This window comes from Podarcis bocagei, assembly GCF_964188305.1.
Source record: "Podarcis bocagei genome assembly, chromosome: 5".
Lineage (NCBI taxonomy): Eukaryota > Metazoa > Chordata > Lepidosauria > Squamata > Lacertidae > Podarcis > Podarcis bocagei.
Genome location: NC_138129.1, coordinates 83,351,944 through 83,369,891, shown reverse-complemented (window position 1 = coordinate 83,369,891; position 17,948 = coordinate 83,351,944). Strand labels below are relative to the sequence as shown.

At 42.8% G+C, this 17,948-nt stretch overlaps 1 protein-coding gene across 6 annotated transcripts in view; it reads right to left on the bottom strand.

Annotated features, from left to right (window-relative positions):
- The window catches only part of DDX59 (DEAD-box helicase 59), a 32,858-nt gene that overhangs the window by 672 nt on the left and 14,238 nt on the right, over positions 1 to 17,948 (bottom strand). For 2 of the 6 annotated variants that reach the window (XM_081194409.1, XM_081194410.1), the window contains exons 3-12: positions 16,284 to 16,360; positions 11,862 to 12,030; positions 11,561 to 11,743; positions 10,253 to 10,482; positions 8,613 to 9,442; positions 7,554 to 7,721; positions 6,907 to 6,996; positions 5,881 to 6,132; positions 3,662 to 3,814; positions 273 to 401 (exon numbers count right to left, since the gene is read on the bottom strand). In XM_081194409.1, coding sequence (XP_081050535.1) covers positions 273 to 401; positions 3,662 to 3,814; positions 5,881 to 6,132; positions 6,907 to 6,996; positions 7,554 to 7,721; positions 8,613 to 9,431 — 1,611 coding nt within the window. In that variant the 5' untranslated portion in view covers positions 9,432 to 9,442; positions 10,253 to 10,482; positions 11,561 to 11,743; positions 11,862 to 12,030; positions 16,284 to 16,360. The remainder of the gene's footprint in view (positions 1 to 272; positions 402 to 3,661; positions 3,815 to 5,880; positions 6,133 to 6,906; positions 6,997 to 7,553; positions 7,722 to 8,612; positions 9,443 to 10,252; positions 10,483 to 11,560; positions 11,744 to 11,861; positions 12,031 to 16,283; positions 16,361 to 17,948) is intronic. The other 4 variants (XM_081194411.1, XM_081194412.1, XM_081194414.1 and 1 more) reach the window with 3 other exon arrangements.

The following is a 17,948-nucleotide window of genomic DNA, read 5'->3' as shown; positions in this document are numbered from 1 at the left end:
GATTATCAAAGTTTACAATCAAAGTTTAGTTTCTGTACAGTAAGAAAACCTCCCTCTCTTATCTCAAGTAGCAAATTCTGCTAACTTCCAGAAGGGCCAGAAACTCTGATGAACAACCAGTCATTCCACCAGAGGTTGCTCAAGAGTAGCAGTGTTAACCACTGATAATCAAATGTTTTTCCATTATTTTGTATGCTTCTCACAGAGCTTATAGAGTTAAAATGCAACCAATAACTATTAAATTAAATAGTACAGCAGAAAAGTATATTTACCTGGTGTACGTATTCATCCATACTTGATGGCATGTCAAAATTCACGACCAGCTTAACGTTGACAAGGTCAAGTCCACGTCCCAGGACTCCAGTGCTTACGACAACTTCATACTTGCCTTGAAATAATCCCTAATGCAAAGCATATAGAAACATTATTTCAGCTTCCTTGAAACTGTCTTGTTGTTAAGGTGCAAGATGTAACTAGAAATAAATATTAAACATTAAGAATTCTGTTGCTTGTCTTATAATCAAAAGTTACAAGACAAGATTTCCAACAAAGGAAATTACCGTATTTTTCGCACCATAGGGCGCACCGGACCATAGGGCGCACCCAGTTTTTAGGGGGGGAAATCAAGAAAAAAATCTTTTCCCCCCCCCCAGGCCCAGAGAGCAGCGGAGGGGTTGCTCGCAGCTATGGAGCAAGCCAAGTTTTGGCTTCCCCTTTAGCCCCATGCAGCCTCTCCTTGCCGGGAGACGCTGCGCAGCGCTAAAGAAGCCATAGCCCCGTGCAGCCTCTCCTTGCGGAGGGGTTGCGCGCAGCTATGGAAGAAGGCAAGGCAGCGAGCGGGATGGATCCCGCTCGCTGTTTTGCCTTCCCCTTTAGCCCCGCGCAGCATCTCCTTGCCGGGAGACGCTGCGCAGGGCTTTCCTGGCTATGGAAGAAGGCAAGGCAGCGAGCGGAGTGGATCCCGCTCGCTGTTTTGCCTTCCCCTTTAGCCCCGCGCAGCGTCTCCTTGCCGGGAGACGCTGCGCAGGGCTTTCCTGGCTAGGGAAGAAGGCAAGGCAGCGAGCGGGGTGGATCCCGCTCGCTGTTTTGCCTTCCCCTTTAGCCCCGCGCAGCATCTCCTTGCCGGGAGACGCTGCGCAGGGCTTTCCTGGCTATGGAAGAAGGCAAGGCAGCGAGCGGAGTGGATCCCGCTCGCTGTTTTGCCTTCCCCTTTAGCCCCGCGCAGCGTCTCCTTGCCGGGAGACGCTGCGCAGGGCTTTCCTGGCTAGGGAAGAAGGCAAGGCAGCGAGCGGGGTGGATCCCGCTCGCTGTTTTGCCTTCCCCTTTAGCCCCGCGCAGCGTCTCCTTGCCGGGAGACGCTGCGCAGGGCTTTCCTGGCTAGGGAAGAAGGCAAGGCAGCGAGCGGGGTGGATCCCGCTCGCTGTTTTGCCTTCCCCTTTAGCCCCGCGCAGCATCTCCTTGCCGGGAGACGCTGCGCAGGGCTTTCCTGGCTATGGAAGAAGGCAAGGCAGCGAGCGGAGTGGATCCCGCTCGCTGTTTTGCCTTCCCCTTTAGCCCCGCGCAGCGTCTCCTTGCCGGGAGACGCTGCGCAGGGCTTTCCTGGCTAGGGAAGAAGGCAAGGCAGCGAGCGGGGTGGATCCCGCTCGCTGTTTTGCCTTCCCCTTTAGCCCCGCGCAGCGTCTCCTTGCCGGGAGACGCTGCGCAGGGCTTTCCTGGCTAGGGAAGAAGGCAAGGCAGCGAGCGGGGTGGATCCCGCTCGCTGTTTTGCCTTCCCCTTTAGCCCCGCGCAGCGTCTCCTTGCCGGGAGACGCTGCGCAGGGCTTTCCTGGCTAGGGAAGAAGGCAAGGCAGCGAGCGGGGTGGATCCCGCTCGCTGTTTTGCCTTCCCCTTTAGCCCCGCGCAGCGTCTCCTTGCCGGGAGACGCTGCGCAGGGCTTTCCTGGCTTCTCTGGGAGGTGGGGGGATTCCCCCACCTCCCGCAAAACCAGCAGAAGCCGCGCGCACTTTAAAAGGGCTGCACGGCTTCTCCTGGCTTTCCTGGGAGGTGGGAGAAGGGACTGATGCGGCCAGTCAGTCCCTTCTCCCTCCTGTGGAAAAGCCCGCAAGAGCGCACGGAGCTTGTGTGCGGCTCTTGGGGGCTTTTCCCACCTGCCTCCCCCCCCTGCATTCGCTCCATAGGACGCACACACATTTTCCCTTGCTTTTTAGGAGGGAAAAAGTGCGTCCTATGGTGCGAAAAATACGGTAAGCCGCAGAATTCACAGTGAAGCCAAATCCTGAACATATTTCAAAAGGAAACAAAAAAGAGCAACAGGGCAACAAGCAAAAAAAGAAAAAGGAAGAAAAATAACTTTAAAGTATTTAAATAGAACTAAAAGCTAGCTCCTCTCAGATATATACTCTGAACTTGAACTCACAGTCAGTCTAGCTGCTGCTCTGAATGTTCAAGTATGTTTAAAAACATTAATGATAAACTGCATCTAAAACTAGGTGGGTAAGCTGTGGCTCTTCAAATGTGGTTGGACTCCCATCAGTCACAGCCTACATGGTTAATGGAATTGTAGCCAAACACCGTCTGGTTGGCTGCAGGACCCCCACCCCTGATCTAAAGCCAGCCTTACTAATATTACTGCATACTAAAAGCCCCAGGCACCCTGTTCCCCCTGCTGACCACTATTTTCAATATACCCTCATGGAATATGGTTGTAGCCCTAAAATTGTACGTGGATCAGATCAAGTAATTTTACCAGACCACTGATGAATTCCCAGAATGAGCATGGCAACAGGGTCAGCAAATTATTATTATTATTATTATTATTATTATTATTATTATTATTATTATTATTATTATTTCTGTGGATAGCTCAGTCCATAGAGCATGAGACTCTTAATCTCAGGATTGTGGATTCAAGCCCCATGTTGGACAAAAAGATTCCTGCAAGGCAGGGGGTTGGACTAGATGACCCTCATGGTCCCTTCCACCTCTACAATTCTATGATTCTACTTATTAAAATCTGTAGATCTCAGGGTGGTTCATAACATAGAAATGCAAGATAAAAAAAAACAAAATACGTAATAAAAACAAAAACAACCCAATACCCCCACAGCCACATTTAAAAGGGTATCGGATGTTAATCAGCCAAAGGCCTAGTCAAAAAGGAACATTTTAACCTGGCACCTAAAGGTGTACAATGAAGGCGCCAGCCAAACCTCCCTAGGGAGAGCATTCCACTGCAGAAGAGGCCCATTCTTAGGTGGCCACCCTCCAGACCTCTCGTACAGGAGGAATACAAAGAAGGATCTCAGATGATGATCTCAGGGTCTGGGTAGGTTCACATGGAGAGAGGCATTGCTGCTTACAAAGGACAGCTTAATTTGGTTGGAGAGCAGCATCTGTGCAGCAATCCAGAATGCTGCACAGAACAGAACTGTGATGGACTGGAACCTATACAAAGCAATCATGACATTCACAGAAAATTGCAACCTGCTTTAAAAATGTGGCAAGAAAGTACAAATAATTCAGCGGTAAAAGCCTATACACATCTACTCAGAAGTAAATTCAGCAGAGTCCAATGGGACTTACTCCCAAGTAAATGTGTACAGGACTACGGCCTTAAGAATAGGAATCTTTTAGAAAATGGACACCAGAGATATCTACAAACCTGTAATATGGCAGTTCTTTCTATCTGTGATTTATCAGCATGCATAGAAATTGTTTGCAAGCCTGTAATTTTATGTACAGCATCGCTCAGGAGATCTGCACCCAGTTTGCATTCTACAAATACCAGCACAGGAGGTTTGAACAGTTTCTTATCCTAAAACAAAGCAAAGTCTCATTTAAAGTCTTGCATGATCAACACAGTTACCAATGGCACTTACAACTCTTTCTCTTAATTAGTGTGTATACATTCTACTGAAACGATGTCAATTTAAAAAATGTTACACGTTTCCCAATTTCGCATTTCAGATATATATCCTTTATTATCAAATTAAGGGATGGTTTCGAGTGCAAATATAGTTATTTTTTACTTAAATTATAATATTCATTGACTCAGCCATGGAAGGTTTTAAAAATCATCAGTAAGAATTGGAGGCAGAGTAGTATTACATTGTCCTGGTACCCAAAAACATAAGAAGAGTCTCCCTGCTCAGGCCAATGGCCCATCTCGCCCAATATCCTGTTCTTTCAGCAGTCAGTCAGATGCCTGTGGGAAGCTGTAATCAGGACCCGAGCACAGGAGGTCCTGCAGTTGCCAGCAACTGGTATTCAGAAGCATACAGCCTTCAGCCACAGATGCAAAACATAGCCACTGTGACTAGTAGCCACTGAGAGCCTTAACCACTTCAAATTTGTCTAATCCTCTTTTAAAGCCATCCAAGTTGGTGGCTAGCACTGTCTCATATGGGAGCGAATTCCAGAGTTTAACTATGAGCCGTATAAATAACTACCGTATTTTTCACTCTATAAGACGCACCAGACCACAAGACGCACCTAGTTTTTGGAGGAGGAAAACAAGAAAAAAAATATTCTGAATCTCAGAAGCCAGAACAGCAAGAGGGATCGCTGCGCAGTGAAAGCAGCAATCCCTCTTGCTGTTCTGGCTTCTGGGATAGCTGCGCAGCCTGCATTCACTCCATAAGACGCACACACATTTCCCCTTACTTTTTAGGAGGGAGAAAGTGAGTCTTATAGAGCAAAAAAATACGGTACTTTGTTTTGCCTGTCCTGAATCTTTCAACAATTATGAGAGAGGGAGAAAAGCCTTTCTCCAACCACTTTATTCATGCCATGCATAATCTTACACAGTTCTATCATGCCACCTCTTACTTGGTTTTTCTCTAAACTATAAAGCCCAGAATACTGAAACGGTTCCACATTAGGGGAGTTGCTCCACTCAATCGTTTTGGTTACCCCTTTTGAATATTCCTGTTGACCTTCATAAAACAAAAATTCTAATGAGAAGGAAACTTTGCTGTCTCACATGACTACAGCTAGAATTCTATATGGTACGTACTGGAATGTTAAGCATATTGCTAAACTGAGGGAGCTTTGGGCGGTGGCAGAGCTGAACAGAGTAACGTGGCCCTTCCAAGTCTGCCAAGCTTGTGTAATATTAACAAGTTTAAAGTAGATTATGCAGGTATCTTTGAAATGCTGTTAAAAATGGAATCTTGTCAGTGATATTAGCATTACTGCAGCTTTTGCACGATTATTTCTATGTGGCTTGCACAATGTATTTACCAAAATAAAATATCCTATTTCTGGCAAGAGGATGAGAGTATAAACAATATACTTGCACTAGGATAATAGAACTGGGTGCTTTTTCTTTTTCACTATTCCGTATCACAAACTGCTTTTAACCCTCAGTTTAAAAAGCAGTTTGCCATATAACATGCTAGGGCTGCTGTTTGGGGGAAAAACATAGGTAAGGGTTGCTACCGCTACCTCCTTTACCTGGAGTAAGCTCCACTGAATTCAATAGAACTTAATTCTGAGTATGGATGGTTAGAATTGCAAAGGAACTTTTCATTGGATCCCAGTCATGATGCTTTGGATCCTGCCTATTTCACGTCAACACTGGGTTACTTAAATGCCTCTCAGAATCACAGATTATAAAGTACTGAAAATGCAATAATAAGCTAATGAATATCACCAATAATACTGAAACAATATACATTTTGTTTCTTCTTCCACAAGTTTCAACAAAAGCATTGGCTAAACTGAATTGCAGGGACGTGTTTATGCCTCTCTGCTGGGGAGCTCTCAAGAACAAAGCTGAATCAGATAAACAGCCATTTTCCAGTTTCTCTCCTCCAAATCTGCAAAGAATCACAATTTGTGGAAGAAAAACAACAGGTTCTCCCTTCCAAGGATACTAACATTTAATATTTCAAAAAGCTTTTTCTTTTTGGACGGTTCTTCTACCCACAAGATAATCTGGCGAACGTTGGAACATGGCTGGTTCTTTTCTCCGATGGTTATTTTCACTGGATTTTGCAAAAGTCGATTGGCCAGCTGCTCAGTGCCGAAAGGCATTGTGGCAGACACCAGAATAGTCTGACGGTCTGTGGGGATATTTTCCAAAATGTCTAAAACCTGCTGCTGGAAGCCCATCTTTAACATGGTATCAGCCTATGTTAAAGAAAGAGAGAGAGAGAGAGAGAGAGGGGGGGGGGGGACAGACCAGTAAGCATTAACATTCCATTGTAGGAGCAGAGGTGAGGAGATAAATGATTAATTCACTTTCCTTGCCAGCATAGTCAGAAGAACAGCCTTGCTGGATCATTTGGTGCAGTATCCCATTTCCTACAATGGCCAGCCTCTAGGGAGCCTACAAGCAGGAAATGATAGAAATAGCCCACTCTGGCTGTTGTCCCCCAATGATTTGTATGCAGCCACCATTCCCACCATGACGAGTAGCCTTTGATAGCCTTATCCTCCATGAGTTTGTCTATCCCACCATATGCAGCCCTTGGAAGGATGTTCAAAAGGATATGCAGCCCTGAAAAAAGGTTCCCCAACCCTGCACTATGCCTATTCGCAGCACCTTCCACTTCTACTTTATGCTTCTCTTTCCTGGCAGCAACTCACTACTGTCCAAAATGCACACTAGTGTCTGCAGCGGCTGCTCCCACTTTGAAAAAAAAGTGACCTAGATGCTTAATCCTCAGGTGTGCTCTCATCTCTTTCTTCCTGACACATAAATGGGCCAATACACCATCTGAACTGCATTCCAAGCATACCATGCACTAGCCAAAGGACATACGCATTGCACGTGCTTGAAATCTACTAGTGGTCACCAGACAGAAATCAAGCCATTTCAACCATTGTTATTTCATATTTAAGTAATACCTGCATGCACACTCACACATATATTTTGTTTTTTGTCCCACCATGTATACTTACTTCATCCACTACAACAATTTTAATATTATGGACTTGAACGGAGCTTTGCTTTAGAATTTCTAGCAACCTTCCTGGTGTAGCTATGATAACCTAACAGAAAGAGGGTGGAGGCAAAAACACCAACATTAGAAATAAAATCAATGATCAGCGCTTCATCATTATTATTTATCGTTTTTTATCCTTCCATTCCTCCCAAAAGAACTCAGTGTGGAAAACAACAAAAGGTCAAAAAGAATCCTTTTTGCCCCTTGCAATAATAAAATAAAATATCCACTCTGCTAAATATTTTCAAGGCTGCAAGAACCAGTATATTCCAGTCATCTAATACCTGGGTAAACGGGAATGTTTTTGAATTCTACCTAAAGGTTAATGAGGGTGGCAGGTGCACCTCACCAAGGAGGGCATCCCATAAGCAGGGAACTATTACTGGCAAGGCACTATAAAGGGGTCAGCACCCAACACCAAATAAGGCCTCCCCTGCCAATTGTAAAGCCCAATATGGTTGATACTGGGGCAAGCAATTTTTTTTAAGGACTTGAGACCCAATCTCTTCAACAAGAGCTGATGTTCTGGAAGCCTTAAACAACGAAATCAGTATCACCTCTAGTTCTTTGCCATATACCAGAAATCACAGCAGCAGATTTTACCTTAACATTTTGTTTCAGGCGATGAAGCTGCGGTGGTAATGGCAATCCTCCAACCAGAAGAACAGTTCTCATGTTGGGCAGTCCAATCATGAGCTCTTTAGCTTGTTTCTCTATCTGTATAGCTAACTCCCTCGTTGGCGTCAGAATAAGAGCAGATGGGGTTTCTGCCTGAAGCAGAAAGTGGGAAAAAGTTGTGAGTTGCCAATCTGCATTCTCAATTAAAAGTATCAGATTAGGGGAAAATAAGAGAACAGTTACTGTAATTCATATCAGATTAGCTCAACAACATCCTTTTCATTCAGATGTCAATGGAGACGACAGCAAATAGTCACAGTGTAACATTAGAAACTGTGGAAATCTACTCCCACCCTACTAAGACTGTTAAGTACAGAAATAAGAGTAAGTGGACAAACTGTTACAGAGTATTTCTGAATATTAGAGCACTCTTCAGTGGTTATTCATATGAAGAGGTAAAGCAAATGAAAAAGGGGCTGTGGGACAGGGCTTTTAGGTCACTGCCCCCTGCTTGTGCCAGTTGCTCAAGAGTTCAGCTGTAATTTCTGCAGCAGAAAACCTTTTCTACTTGTGGCTGCTGCCTGTGTATTTAGAAGCCTGAAAGGGTTTGAAGTCAAATGGGGAGCCTCAATGTGTATAAAAAGATCCCCACTGCAGAACTGCAGCTGAACTCTTGAGCAACAGGTGTAAGCAGAGACACTGAGGACGCTTTAGGACAATTGGCAGATTTAGTAATTGTATCGTTTATCCCGTCAACTGACAGGTATACAGTTGAAAGAATATATTAGATATTCTATCAGTTTGCACTGTACTGTTGTCCAAACATTCACTTTTTGCAAGTCAACTGACATAAGTTCAAAGAAGAAACAAACAGCTAAAAATAATTTCTCTAGAATTCTCAGTGCAACTAAGGTTGAAATTCAATGCAGAGTTTCCCAAAGAGAAATCCCCTTGAATGCACTGGGATTTACTTCTAAGTAAACATGTACAGGAGCGTGCTGCACAATTCCCACAGCTTTTTGAAAATGCAGGTTTAAACTTTACCTCTCCCAAGGCTTTAATTACAACAGGAAGCAGGAAAGCAGCAGTTTTTCCTGAGCCAGTGTCAGCCGTGGCCATGATATCCCTGCCCAGTAATCCAACTGGGATCATCTGCATTTGGACAGGAGTTGGGACTTCATAGCCTGATTTTTTCAAATTGGTGTTTAAAATTTCAGGGAAGCCACAGTGTTCAAATTCTACAATAGGTCTTGCAACTTCTTGACCTTCAACAGCAATGCCTAGTTGCTGCTTTAAGTTTTCAATCTGCTCCTCTTGAAGGCTTAGCACAAATGGATTCTCTTCATAGACGTAAGTACCATCAAGTAACGTGGACCGAGTCTCTGCTTTTTCACAACTGCTAGCAGATTTTGAGTTTTCCTTTTCCTCTTTGATATGTAAAAGGTGTTTGGCTTTGCACTCCAAGCTACAAACATCTTCGTCAGTCTTGTCACAGATGTATTCCCCATAACGACCACAAACCACACAGACAGGTTCCCCAGGCTGTGGCCAACGCTGCATTTTGCTGAAAGATTTTATGGGATCCTCAGCAAGAGAAGAGTCCTCATTGTTTGCATTTTCCAATGTTGCTTCAGTAAGAGTTGCAGCTGAATCCAGAGAGATGTGCAGCTCAGTGTCTCTTTTCATTGGTTCAGACAAGTCACTCTCTGAGCTTGGCATGTCTTTTGTATCTGACTTAGCATCTCGGACGTCTGTGGCATTTTCAAGGGAGGATTCACTTGGAGATGGCTTATTTTTCTTAGTTACGCAGGTCCCCTCATCACCAGCATTCCTCTTGACTTTAATAGACCTTGGAACAAACATTCTTCAACAGCCTGTAATGAAAGCATAGAATATGTATTACTGCTCAAATCTGATAAAGTAGGATTTCAGAATAATTCAGGGACTACTAAAATGCACTCCAATAGTCCAAAACTTAATTATGAAGCATAACAAAATATATTAATGCCATCCAAATGGGAGTTACTGCAATGGCTATCTGAAAGCTTCAACTAGTACAGGCTGTAATTTTCCATTTCCTGACAGAGAACGTTCTCTTGCAGCATGATGCTGCAGTCATCTGCACAGTGCCCCTATTCACTTATGTATTCATAATTTGGGTTTTTCATTCTTAAAACAATTTACCCAAACAATAGCTCCTGAGGGAGCTATTTACTGCACATGGCTGACAAGTTGTTTGCTGCCGAAATAGCAAGCCTCAAACCCAGACAACATACTGCTTCTTAGAAAGGCTTAGGCTGTGTGAGGTACATTTAAATCACTCACCCACACAAGAATCCTGGAAACTATACTTGGCACATTGACAAACTACGGTTTCCAGGGCGTGAGATTTAAACATGCTTCGAATGCATGGCGTGTATATGCAGCCTTACCTTACTTCTGAGCAGACGAGTGCAGGGCTTGTGCTGTTAGAAGCAAAGAACGACACAGCCCCGAAGAGCTGGGTGTTTGTTTGTTTTTGTGGCACAAGCTTTTCCGAACTACTAGAACCAGTTCACCCAAAAGCATGCATTATTTACAGGCTAGACAAGCTCGCATAGAAGTCTATGGGGCAGTTTGGGACGATTCTGTTCAAAGCTAAGAGCAAGCAAAGCGACTGTTCCCGATGCAACACAATCACCTACGTGGTCGTGGTGGAGAAGCAAAAGCCTCCGGGCTCTAGTCCGACATGCCCCCACCTCCCTTGACCCTGACGCCTCCAGATGCCGTGGCTTGATGGTCTCCCGCCGCAGCAGATGGTCCTCGGTGGGTTTTGCAATGTTTTGTGGCCGCTCTAGGCACTCAGCACCGGGGCGGAAGAGACGTACAATAAGCTCCGTACTTCCGGTTCCTGTTTGAATGTGCATGGCAGGAGCTGCGGGGTGGTGGAAACCGAAGCAGATGGATAAGGTTCCTTTGTAGTGGTTTCGGGATGGTCGTGCCCATTCCCCCCGCACCCCCCGAAAGTGATTTGGGTGATTGGCTTTTGGAAGAGAGAGGGAGCTGGAGTTGGGGGTTTTAAAAGGAAAGTAGCTGGGTATGGAAGCAAAAAAATAAAGAAGGAACTGGGTATGAGGAAGGTAAAGTTCAGCTTACAGAACTGATTTCTTTTTTTCTTTTTTTAATTTTTGAAAAGTTTTTATTATTAAAATAATTCAGCATTAATACAGACATATTGCGAATATACAAGCATACAAACATACATTTCATACAATACTTTAAAATGTTCAAACATACCTACACTCAATCCCACAGATAATTCCTTTTCCCATCACCATCCATCACCCCTCACCCCACCTTTGTGTTAGACTTCCAATCTACTCAATTGCAATTTCTTTCCACTTCTATTACTTTCTTTCACACCTTTCTTTCACCTTTAACCTAATTTCATGCTTCTTTTTCTGTTACACATTGTTATCGATCTTATTTAGTATTTCAGTATTTAAAACGGAACTTGTTTATTCTAATAGGAGTTCTTTGGTTCACAAGGAGGTATTGCAATGAGTGTGGGCTCCTGTGTCTCCTCAGCCCCAATCATACTGGCAGAAGTTGAGCCCACATTCAGATTATCTAGAAAAAAGGGGGGAAACCACAGAAAAAGAGGGGTTGTGAAAGGGGCAGTTGGAAGGAGAGACTGCAAAAGGTAGCTGTTTGCTTGGTCAGAATGAAATGGAAAGGAGTCTGTGGGACTGATCTTTTGTAGACTTAACAACCTAACCATACACACTTTGCTCACAGGTAAGGCACACTGTGTTCTTTGGCCCCTACTCCTAGGTAAAATATGGACACTCCCTGGAAAGGAAGCCCAGCTGAACACAGTGAGATATTTTGAGTAACATACTAGGTCTGCACTGCATGCATAGCACATATGTTTGATGCCTGTGCCAAGGTAGATCTGAAGCAAAGGTTTTAAGAAATTCAGCATCACTGTATCTCCATAATGGTTGTTGTACCTGTTTAGACACTATAGGGCCATCTGACTTAGCTTGTGTTCTGGTCACTGGACTGTTGCTTTAGCTTCCTTATTTATGTGTGTATTTCAGGCTTTCCCCCTCTGCTTTTTCAGTCTAAAAGACATTCAGAGTGGCTTTCAAAAATCAGTAATAAAAAGACAGTCCTGCTTTTGGGCTTGCAACCTAAAAGACACAACACAAAAGTAAAGAGTGTTGAGAGAGAGGAGAGTAAAACAAAACAAATTCGAGCATTTTTTTCTTAAGCTGAAATGGAAGCAGTAGAATGAAAGTAGGAATCGACCTGCTTCAAATCTGTTCCTTAGCTTCCACAGACTGATGAAAAGGCTCTTTCCAGGTGAAGCTGAAGGATGGAAGAGTCTGTTAGAATTGATAGTTGGGCATGGATGACACTACTTTGCTCAGGATAAACTTCTTAAGCACAAACTTTCTTGCTTTCCTTCGGAGACAACCTGATGGAAAAGATAAGCATAGATCCTCAGATGTTTTCCTCTTTGTGGCTACTGCGTACAGAATGCTCAGTCTTCATTAGACTATTTTGCGGAGTTCTGCCTTAGGAGGTTTCCTTTATAAAATACATGGGTTTACCTAGGCCTGCCAGTACCTCCCTCTTGTTCATGGATGACATGGTTTTTTTGCTACATGGTTTTGGCACTTGGGGAATGAGTTTGCTGTTAGTATACAGTATATGATTATGATTAAGTCTTCTACTGCAGATCAAGCTCTCGACTGCCCTTCTGCTCACTGATCATATACATTCTAACTGGGTTGTCACTACCTTTTCATTCACAGACCAAGGCACATTATTTTTCTTGCTTAGGACTCCTATATTTAGAGTTGTTGAAGGAACACTGACCCTAAACAGATGACCAATTTATCAAGTGCTAATATTTTCTAGGGCCGTAGATCAGTGGAAGAAGAGGTTCCCAGGTTAGCAGAACATAGTTAGCTGTTTTATATCGAGTCAGACCATTTGGTGCATCTAACTCAACATTGTCTACAATGATTGGCAGTGGCTCTCTAGGGTTGTAGAGTTTCTCCCTTCCCCGCCAGGAGATGCCAGGGATTGAACCTGGAACCTTTGGAATGAAAGGCAGATGCTCTGCCACTGAGCTTCAACCTAATACCAACCAGGGCTGGGGAAAACTCCCCTTTCATAGAATCATAGAATTGTAGAGTTGGAAGGGACCCAGAGGATCATCTAGTCCAAGCCCCTGTAATCCAGGAATATGCAGCTCTCCCATACGGGGATGAAACCTGCAACCTTGGCATTATCAGTAGCATGCTCTAACGGTCTAACCAACCGAGAGCTGCTGTCACTCAGTGCAGACAATTCAATACAAGCAGCTTCCTTTAGCTATGTCTACCACAGATTTGTCTACTAATCAGAATTAGTTTTTTTAAAAAATCATGTCTATAATGTATAATGTAATGGGGGGGCAGTTATCAAGTGGCACAGCTTCCTCACATTTACCACTGGGTGAGCTGGTCATCAGTAGTCACTCAATGTAATAAATGATGTAGCGATCTGCATTTGGTTTCCTTTGAAGTTTAAGTAAAAGCAACAAAGAATCTTCTAAGCTTACAAACTAGCATAATGGCATATGTTTTTTTGTTGACGAGTCTACTTCCATCAGTTGTTCTTAGAGCTGACCCACAATTAGGCAGAGCAAAGTGATTGCTTCATGCAGCATATGAGAGTATGTGTGAGGATGAGTGCACCTACCTCTAAGATGGCTTGATGTACTCAGAGAATAGGAGAGGACACTAATTTGTCCACATTGTTGAACTAGGAGTTAACTGCCCATCTTGTTGACTTGTAGTTAAATGGAAGAGAGTGACATATTCTCATTTGCCTCGGGCAGCAAAATGCCGTGGCTGACCCTGGATGTTCAACTGGTTTCTTGCTTTCTAGCTCCAAAAACACATCTTTTTGGAGCAAATTTCTGTATAGATTGTACACTTGTGCAGTTCTTGTACTTTTAGAAAGCCGGTTGTATAAATTAAGGTATTGCCATACTCAGTTTTTGCATCTGATGAAATAGGCTAGCTGTTGCCTTGGAAACCCACAATTGCTGTAATGATTCAATTAAAGGTGCTATTGCACTTTATATATTCTTTACCCGTATTATCGCTCTTGGCTTATTTAGTTTAGCAGGGCTTACAAACGGACCTTGTTTTGCACCTCCCACCCTTTATCTCTAAGTAACATATGTTTGCCACTTTTTTCTCCTTTTCACTTGCCTACTTGTTCCTTTAGCAGTGGCACGATAGGAAGGAAGCCAATAGGAGCTGCTTTCTACGTCTCCATGCCAGGACATGTTAAATTCATTCAGTGTGGGGAAAGCAAAAAAACCATGCTCTAAATACAGGTACAGTGGTACCTCAGGTTACATACACTTTAGGTTACAGACCCAGAAATAATACCTCGAGTTAAGAACTTTGCTTCAGGATGAGAACAGAAATCGTGTTCCGGCGGTGCGGCAGCAGCAGGAGGCCCTTTGCTAAAGTGGTGCTTCAGGTTAAGAACAGTTTCAGGTTAAGAACAGATCTCCGGAACGAATTAAGTACTTAACCCAAGGTACCACTGTATATATACTAAACGTAGCTATGATGCTCTGTATATATTAAATAGTAGCAGCCATATATTTAATATTACATTAATTTAGCCTTATTAATGCTTATTTTATTTTTCTTTGACTGAGTCTGTTACTTTTGTGGAATGCTCTCCCCAGGGAGGTTTGTCTAGTACCTTCCTTATAGCACATTCATCCATCTTCAATCAGGCCTTGGGCTGATAAATATTCTACAGCCTTTTAAATGTGTTTGTGGGAAGGGAGTTATTGTTTTGTTGTTTCTGTTTTAACTATTTCTTGGTACTTTTATCCAGGGCTTTTTTTAAGCCGGAACTCACTGAAACTGAGTTCCGGCACTTCTCGGGTGGGCGCCATTGCCATTATAAGAGAAGAAGGGAGGTGTTCACCTTTTTCTAGAAAAATAGAACTGCTTTTATCTCTTGTTTTTATCACGTGAACTGCCCTGAGATCTTTTGATGAAGGGTGGTATATAAATCTAATAAATAAAAATAATAAATCAATAAATAAATCAATAAATATTTGGATTAGGTTTAGTCTTTGCATAGTGGATTTTATTAAAGTATTATCACGTACTTTATTGCATCTGCCAGGGCTAGATTGTTGAGAGAGGGTCTAGTCCTTTCATTTTCACACAGAACATCTACAGTGGAAAAGGTTGGCTACTCCAGTCCATAGCCTCAGAGATGCAATGGAATCCTAAGCAAGTTTATTCAGAAGCAAGTCCCATTCTGAAAGCATGGAATAAGTCCCACTAAACTCTGGACTTTGTTCTGAGTAAATTTACATAGGACTGCACTGTACATTTATTATTAGTTTGATTTGTTAACCTGTTCTTCACGCTGAGATCCCAGGGTGGATCACAACTATGTAAATACAATATTTAAAACAGTTTTTAACAAATTAGAAAGGTAAGTATACAGAGGTCAAAGGCCAGGATAAAGAGGCGCATCTTCAGCATTCAGTGAAAACTGTGTAAGTTAAGTTGCCAGATGCAAGACTATGGGGAGGGAGTGTAATAGCTTAGGGGCTGCCACAAAGGATGTCTTGTCCCAGACCACCACCACCCTGCCAAGCTTTTAAGGGCAAGGGAAATGCCAAGATGGCCGCCTCTACTTATCTTAATACCCAGAGGGTCTATAGAGAAGGGGATGGTATTTCAGATATTGGGGGCCTAAGTCATTTAGGGCTCCAAACACTAACATGAACTGGGCCTGAAAACGAACTGGCAACCCATTCAGCTGTTTTAAAGCAGAGGTTATATGAAGTCTAAATGGAACCCCAGCCGGTAATCTGGCACTGCATTTTGGACTGGTTGATGTTTCTTGAGGTTTTGTTCAAGGCCAGCCCCACACAGAGTGCATTGCAGTAATACAGTCAGTAAGTTACCAGAGCATAGAGTATAGAGGCCAAGTCATTTCTGTACGAAAGGGGCCATAGCTGGCAAACTAGCTGGAGCTGGGGGAAAGTACTCCAATCCCAGTACTCCAGTGACATAGTTGAATCCAGGAGCACTTGCAAGCTATGGACTGCATCTTCCAGTGGAATACAACTCTGTCCAGGACTGGTCATCTCGCCAGTCCCCAGACTCGAGAACTCGGAACACATAACACATGTCTTTGTAAGGATTTCTGCTTCAATTTGTTGGCTCACATCTAGCCCATCACTGCCTACTAAGCACTAGTCATAACACCTCAACAGCCTCTCCTAATTCATAAGGAACAGAGAGATAGAGCTGGGTATCATCTACATATTGATGACACATCACTGCAAATATCCTGATGACAGCTCTCAGCGGCTTCATATAGATGTTAAATAGCATAGGGAGAATCTACACTCCTAGCTTGGTCTCCTTTCTCCCCAGTAAATTCTGTATTATTTCTCTCTTCTTTTTAAAACGTAACAGCTCAGAGGGGTGATATTTGTTTTAACACGGTATAAATTTAAAATTAATTATTTAATAGTCAAGCAAAAAAATCAACAGCAGTTTAATGAGTCAAATAGTACACCTTCCAGGTGCACTTACTCAGCTGGCATAATACTGCACGAGGAAGTTGCTAATTGGGATAATAAATTGTAACCTAAGGGTAGATACTATCTGCAAAATGTACCTGTCTAGCTGGCATAGATGACAGTCTGCCTGGGACCCTGGAATACAGAGCTTTTGTGCCTTGTGTTGGATTTTAACCTGTGGGAAATGAGGGTTTTTTTTCCACAAGAAAAATGGACAGATCACAAATAGAATGAATATGTTTTTTGCATAGCAAAAATATTAATGGACAGAACCCCTCTTTCCCCAGTGAGTTCTCTCTTTCTCTCTCTCTCTTTTTGCATGTTCTCAAGAGGTTCTTTGGATCCTAGCCAAAAAAAGTTGAATTTAATTGTTCCAAAATTAATGTACAATAGGTATGTATGTTCCTATAACGTACTGAGTAATGGCATGGGTAGACAAACTAAGGCCCGTCTGCTGGATGCAGCCCAATCGCCTTCTCAGTCCAGGCCGTGGACGGTCCAAGAATCAGTGTGTTTTTACATGAGTAGAATGTGTGCTTTTATTTAAAATGCATCTCTGGGTTATTTGTAGGGCATAGGAATTCGTTCATGTTTTTCCCCAAAATATGGTCTGGCCCCCCACAAGGTCTGAGGGACAGTGGACTGGCCCCATGCTGAAGAAATTTGCTGACCCCTGGAGTAATGGCCATTGGAATAGATATATTTTTCATCTTACTTTTTTGTATATCCAAGTGCTTCATATTTAATGGTCACAATTTAGCCCTATTCAGGTGTTCTAAATTCCTCGCATGATAAGGAAAAGTGAGGACAAGTATGCAACTCTGTCTACCCCCACCCCCCTACTCTGGCATTTTCCCTCCTACTTGCAGCAATAAATCTTCAAAAATAGATGCATCATTATATTTTCCTATGCAAAAGATACAATAAAAAGGGAACATTGAAAACTCCCTAGCTTATATTGCAGCAGCTGCTCAGATGCTGTATGCAAAGTATTGGGAATGACCAAAAATACTGCAGATGGATGAATGGATTAATAAAATGTGAAAGTATACTGTAATAGCTAAATTTACGAACTCTGTGAGACGGAGAGGAACGACGCCAAACATTAGATTTATTTATAATTAAGTGGAAACCATAGATACAATTTTGGACTCAAATTCTTTATTTCCAACAATGCAATATTGCAATAATGAGAGAAAATGCAATAGCGATTAGTTATGACCTTTGTGAAGTTAGAAATCTCAATATTTTTCATTGCCCTGACATACATGTATTTTGGGGGTATAGCATCTCTTTTGCATTTGAGAAGTGTTATACAGTTTGTTTTGGAAGAATGTCAGGTAGTTTTTCAGTACCATATAACAATAGAAAAACTACATTTAAAAAATGTGTCTCAAGTGTTGCTCTCCTTTAGCTGTAAATTAGCCAGAGGAAACACCCTTTCTCTTATTCATACCCCACTGCCTGAATGTATCAACGTCTTCCGGGGATTGCCTGTGCCATACTTTATCTGTATTATACCTAGCTCAAGAGTAGCTTTAATAAGTCAGTCCACTAAAAGTATCAAAGCCTTCCGTTAACAAATCTCAGCAAGTTTGGGCATTAGATCGTTCTGAACTATCCCCTCACAAAAGTGAGGCTTTTTTGAAGCCAGAATAAGCTGATCCTAGAAAAGCAGGTTAAGGCAAGTATCAAATGGTTTGTCAGCTAAATACACTGCAAGGGTGGAGGATTACATTCATAATATGTTGTGTATTATGGGC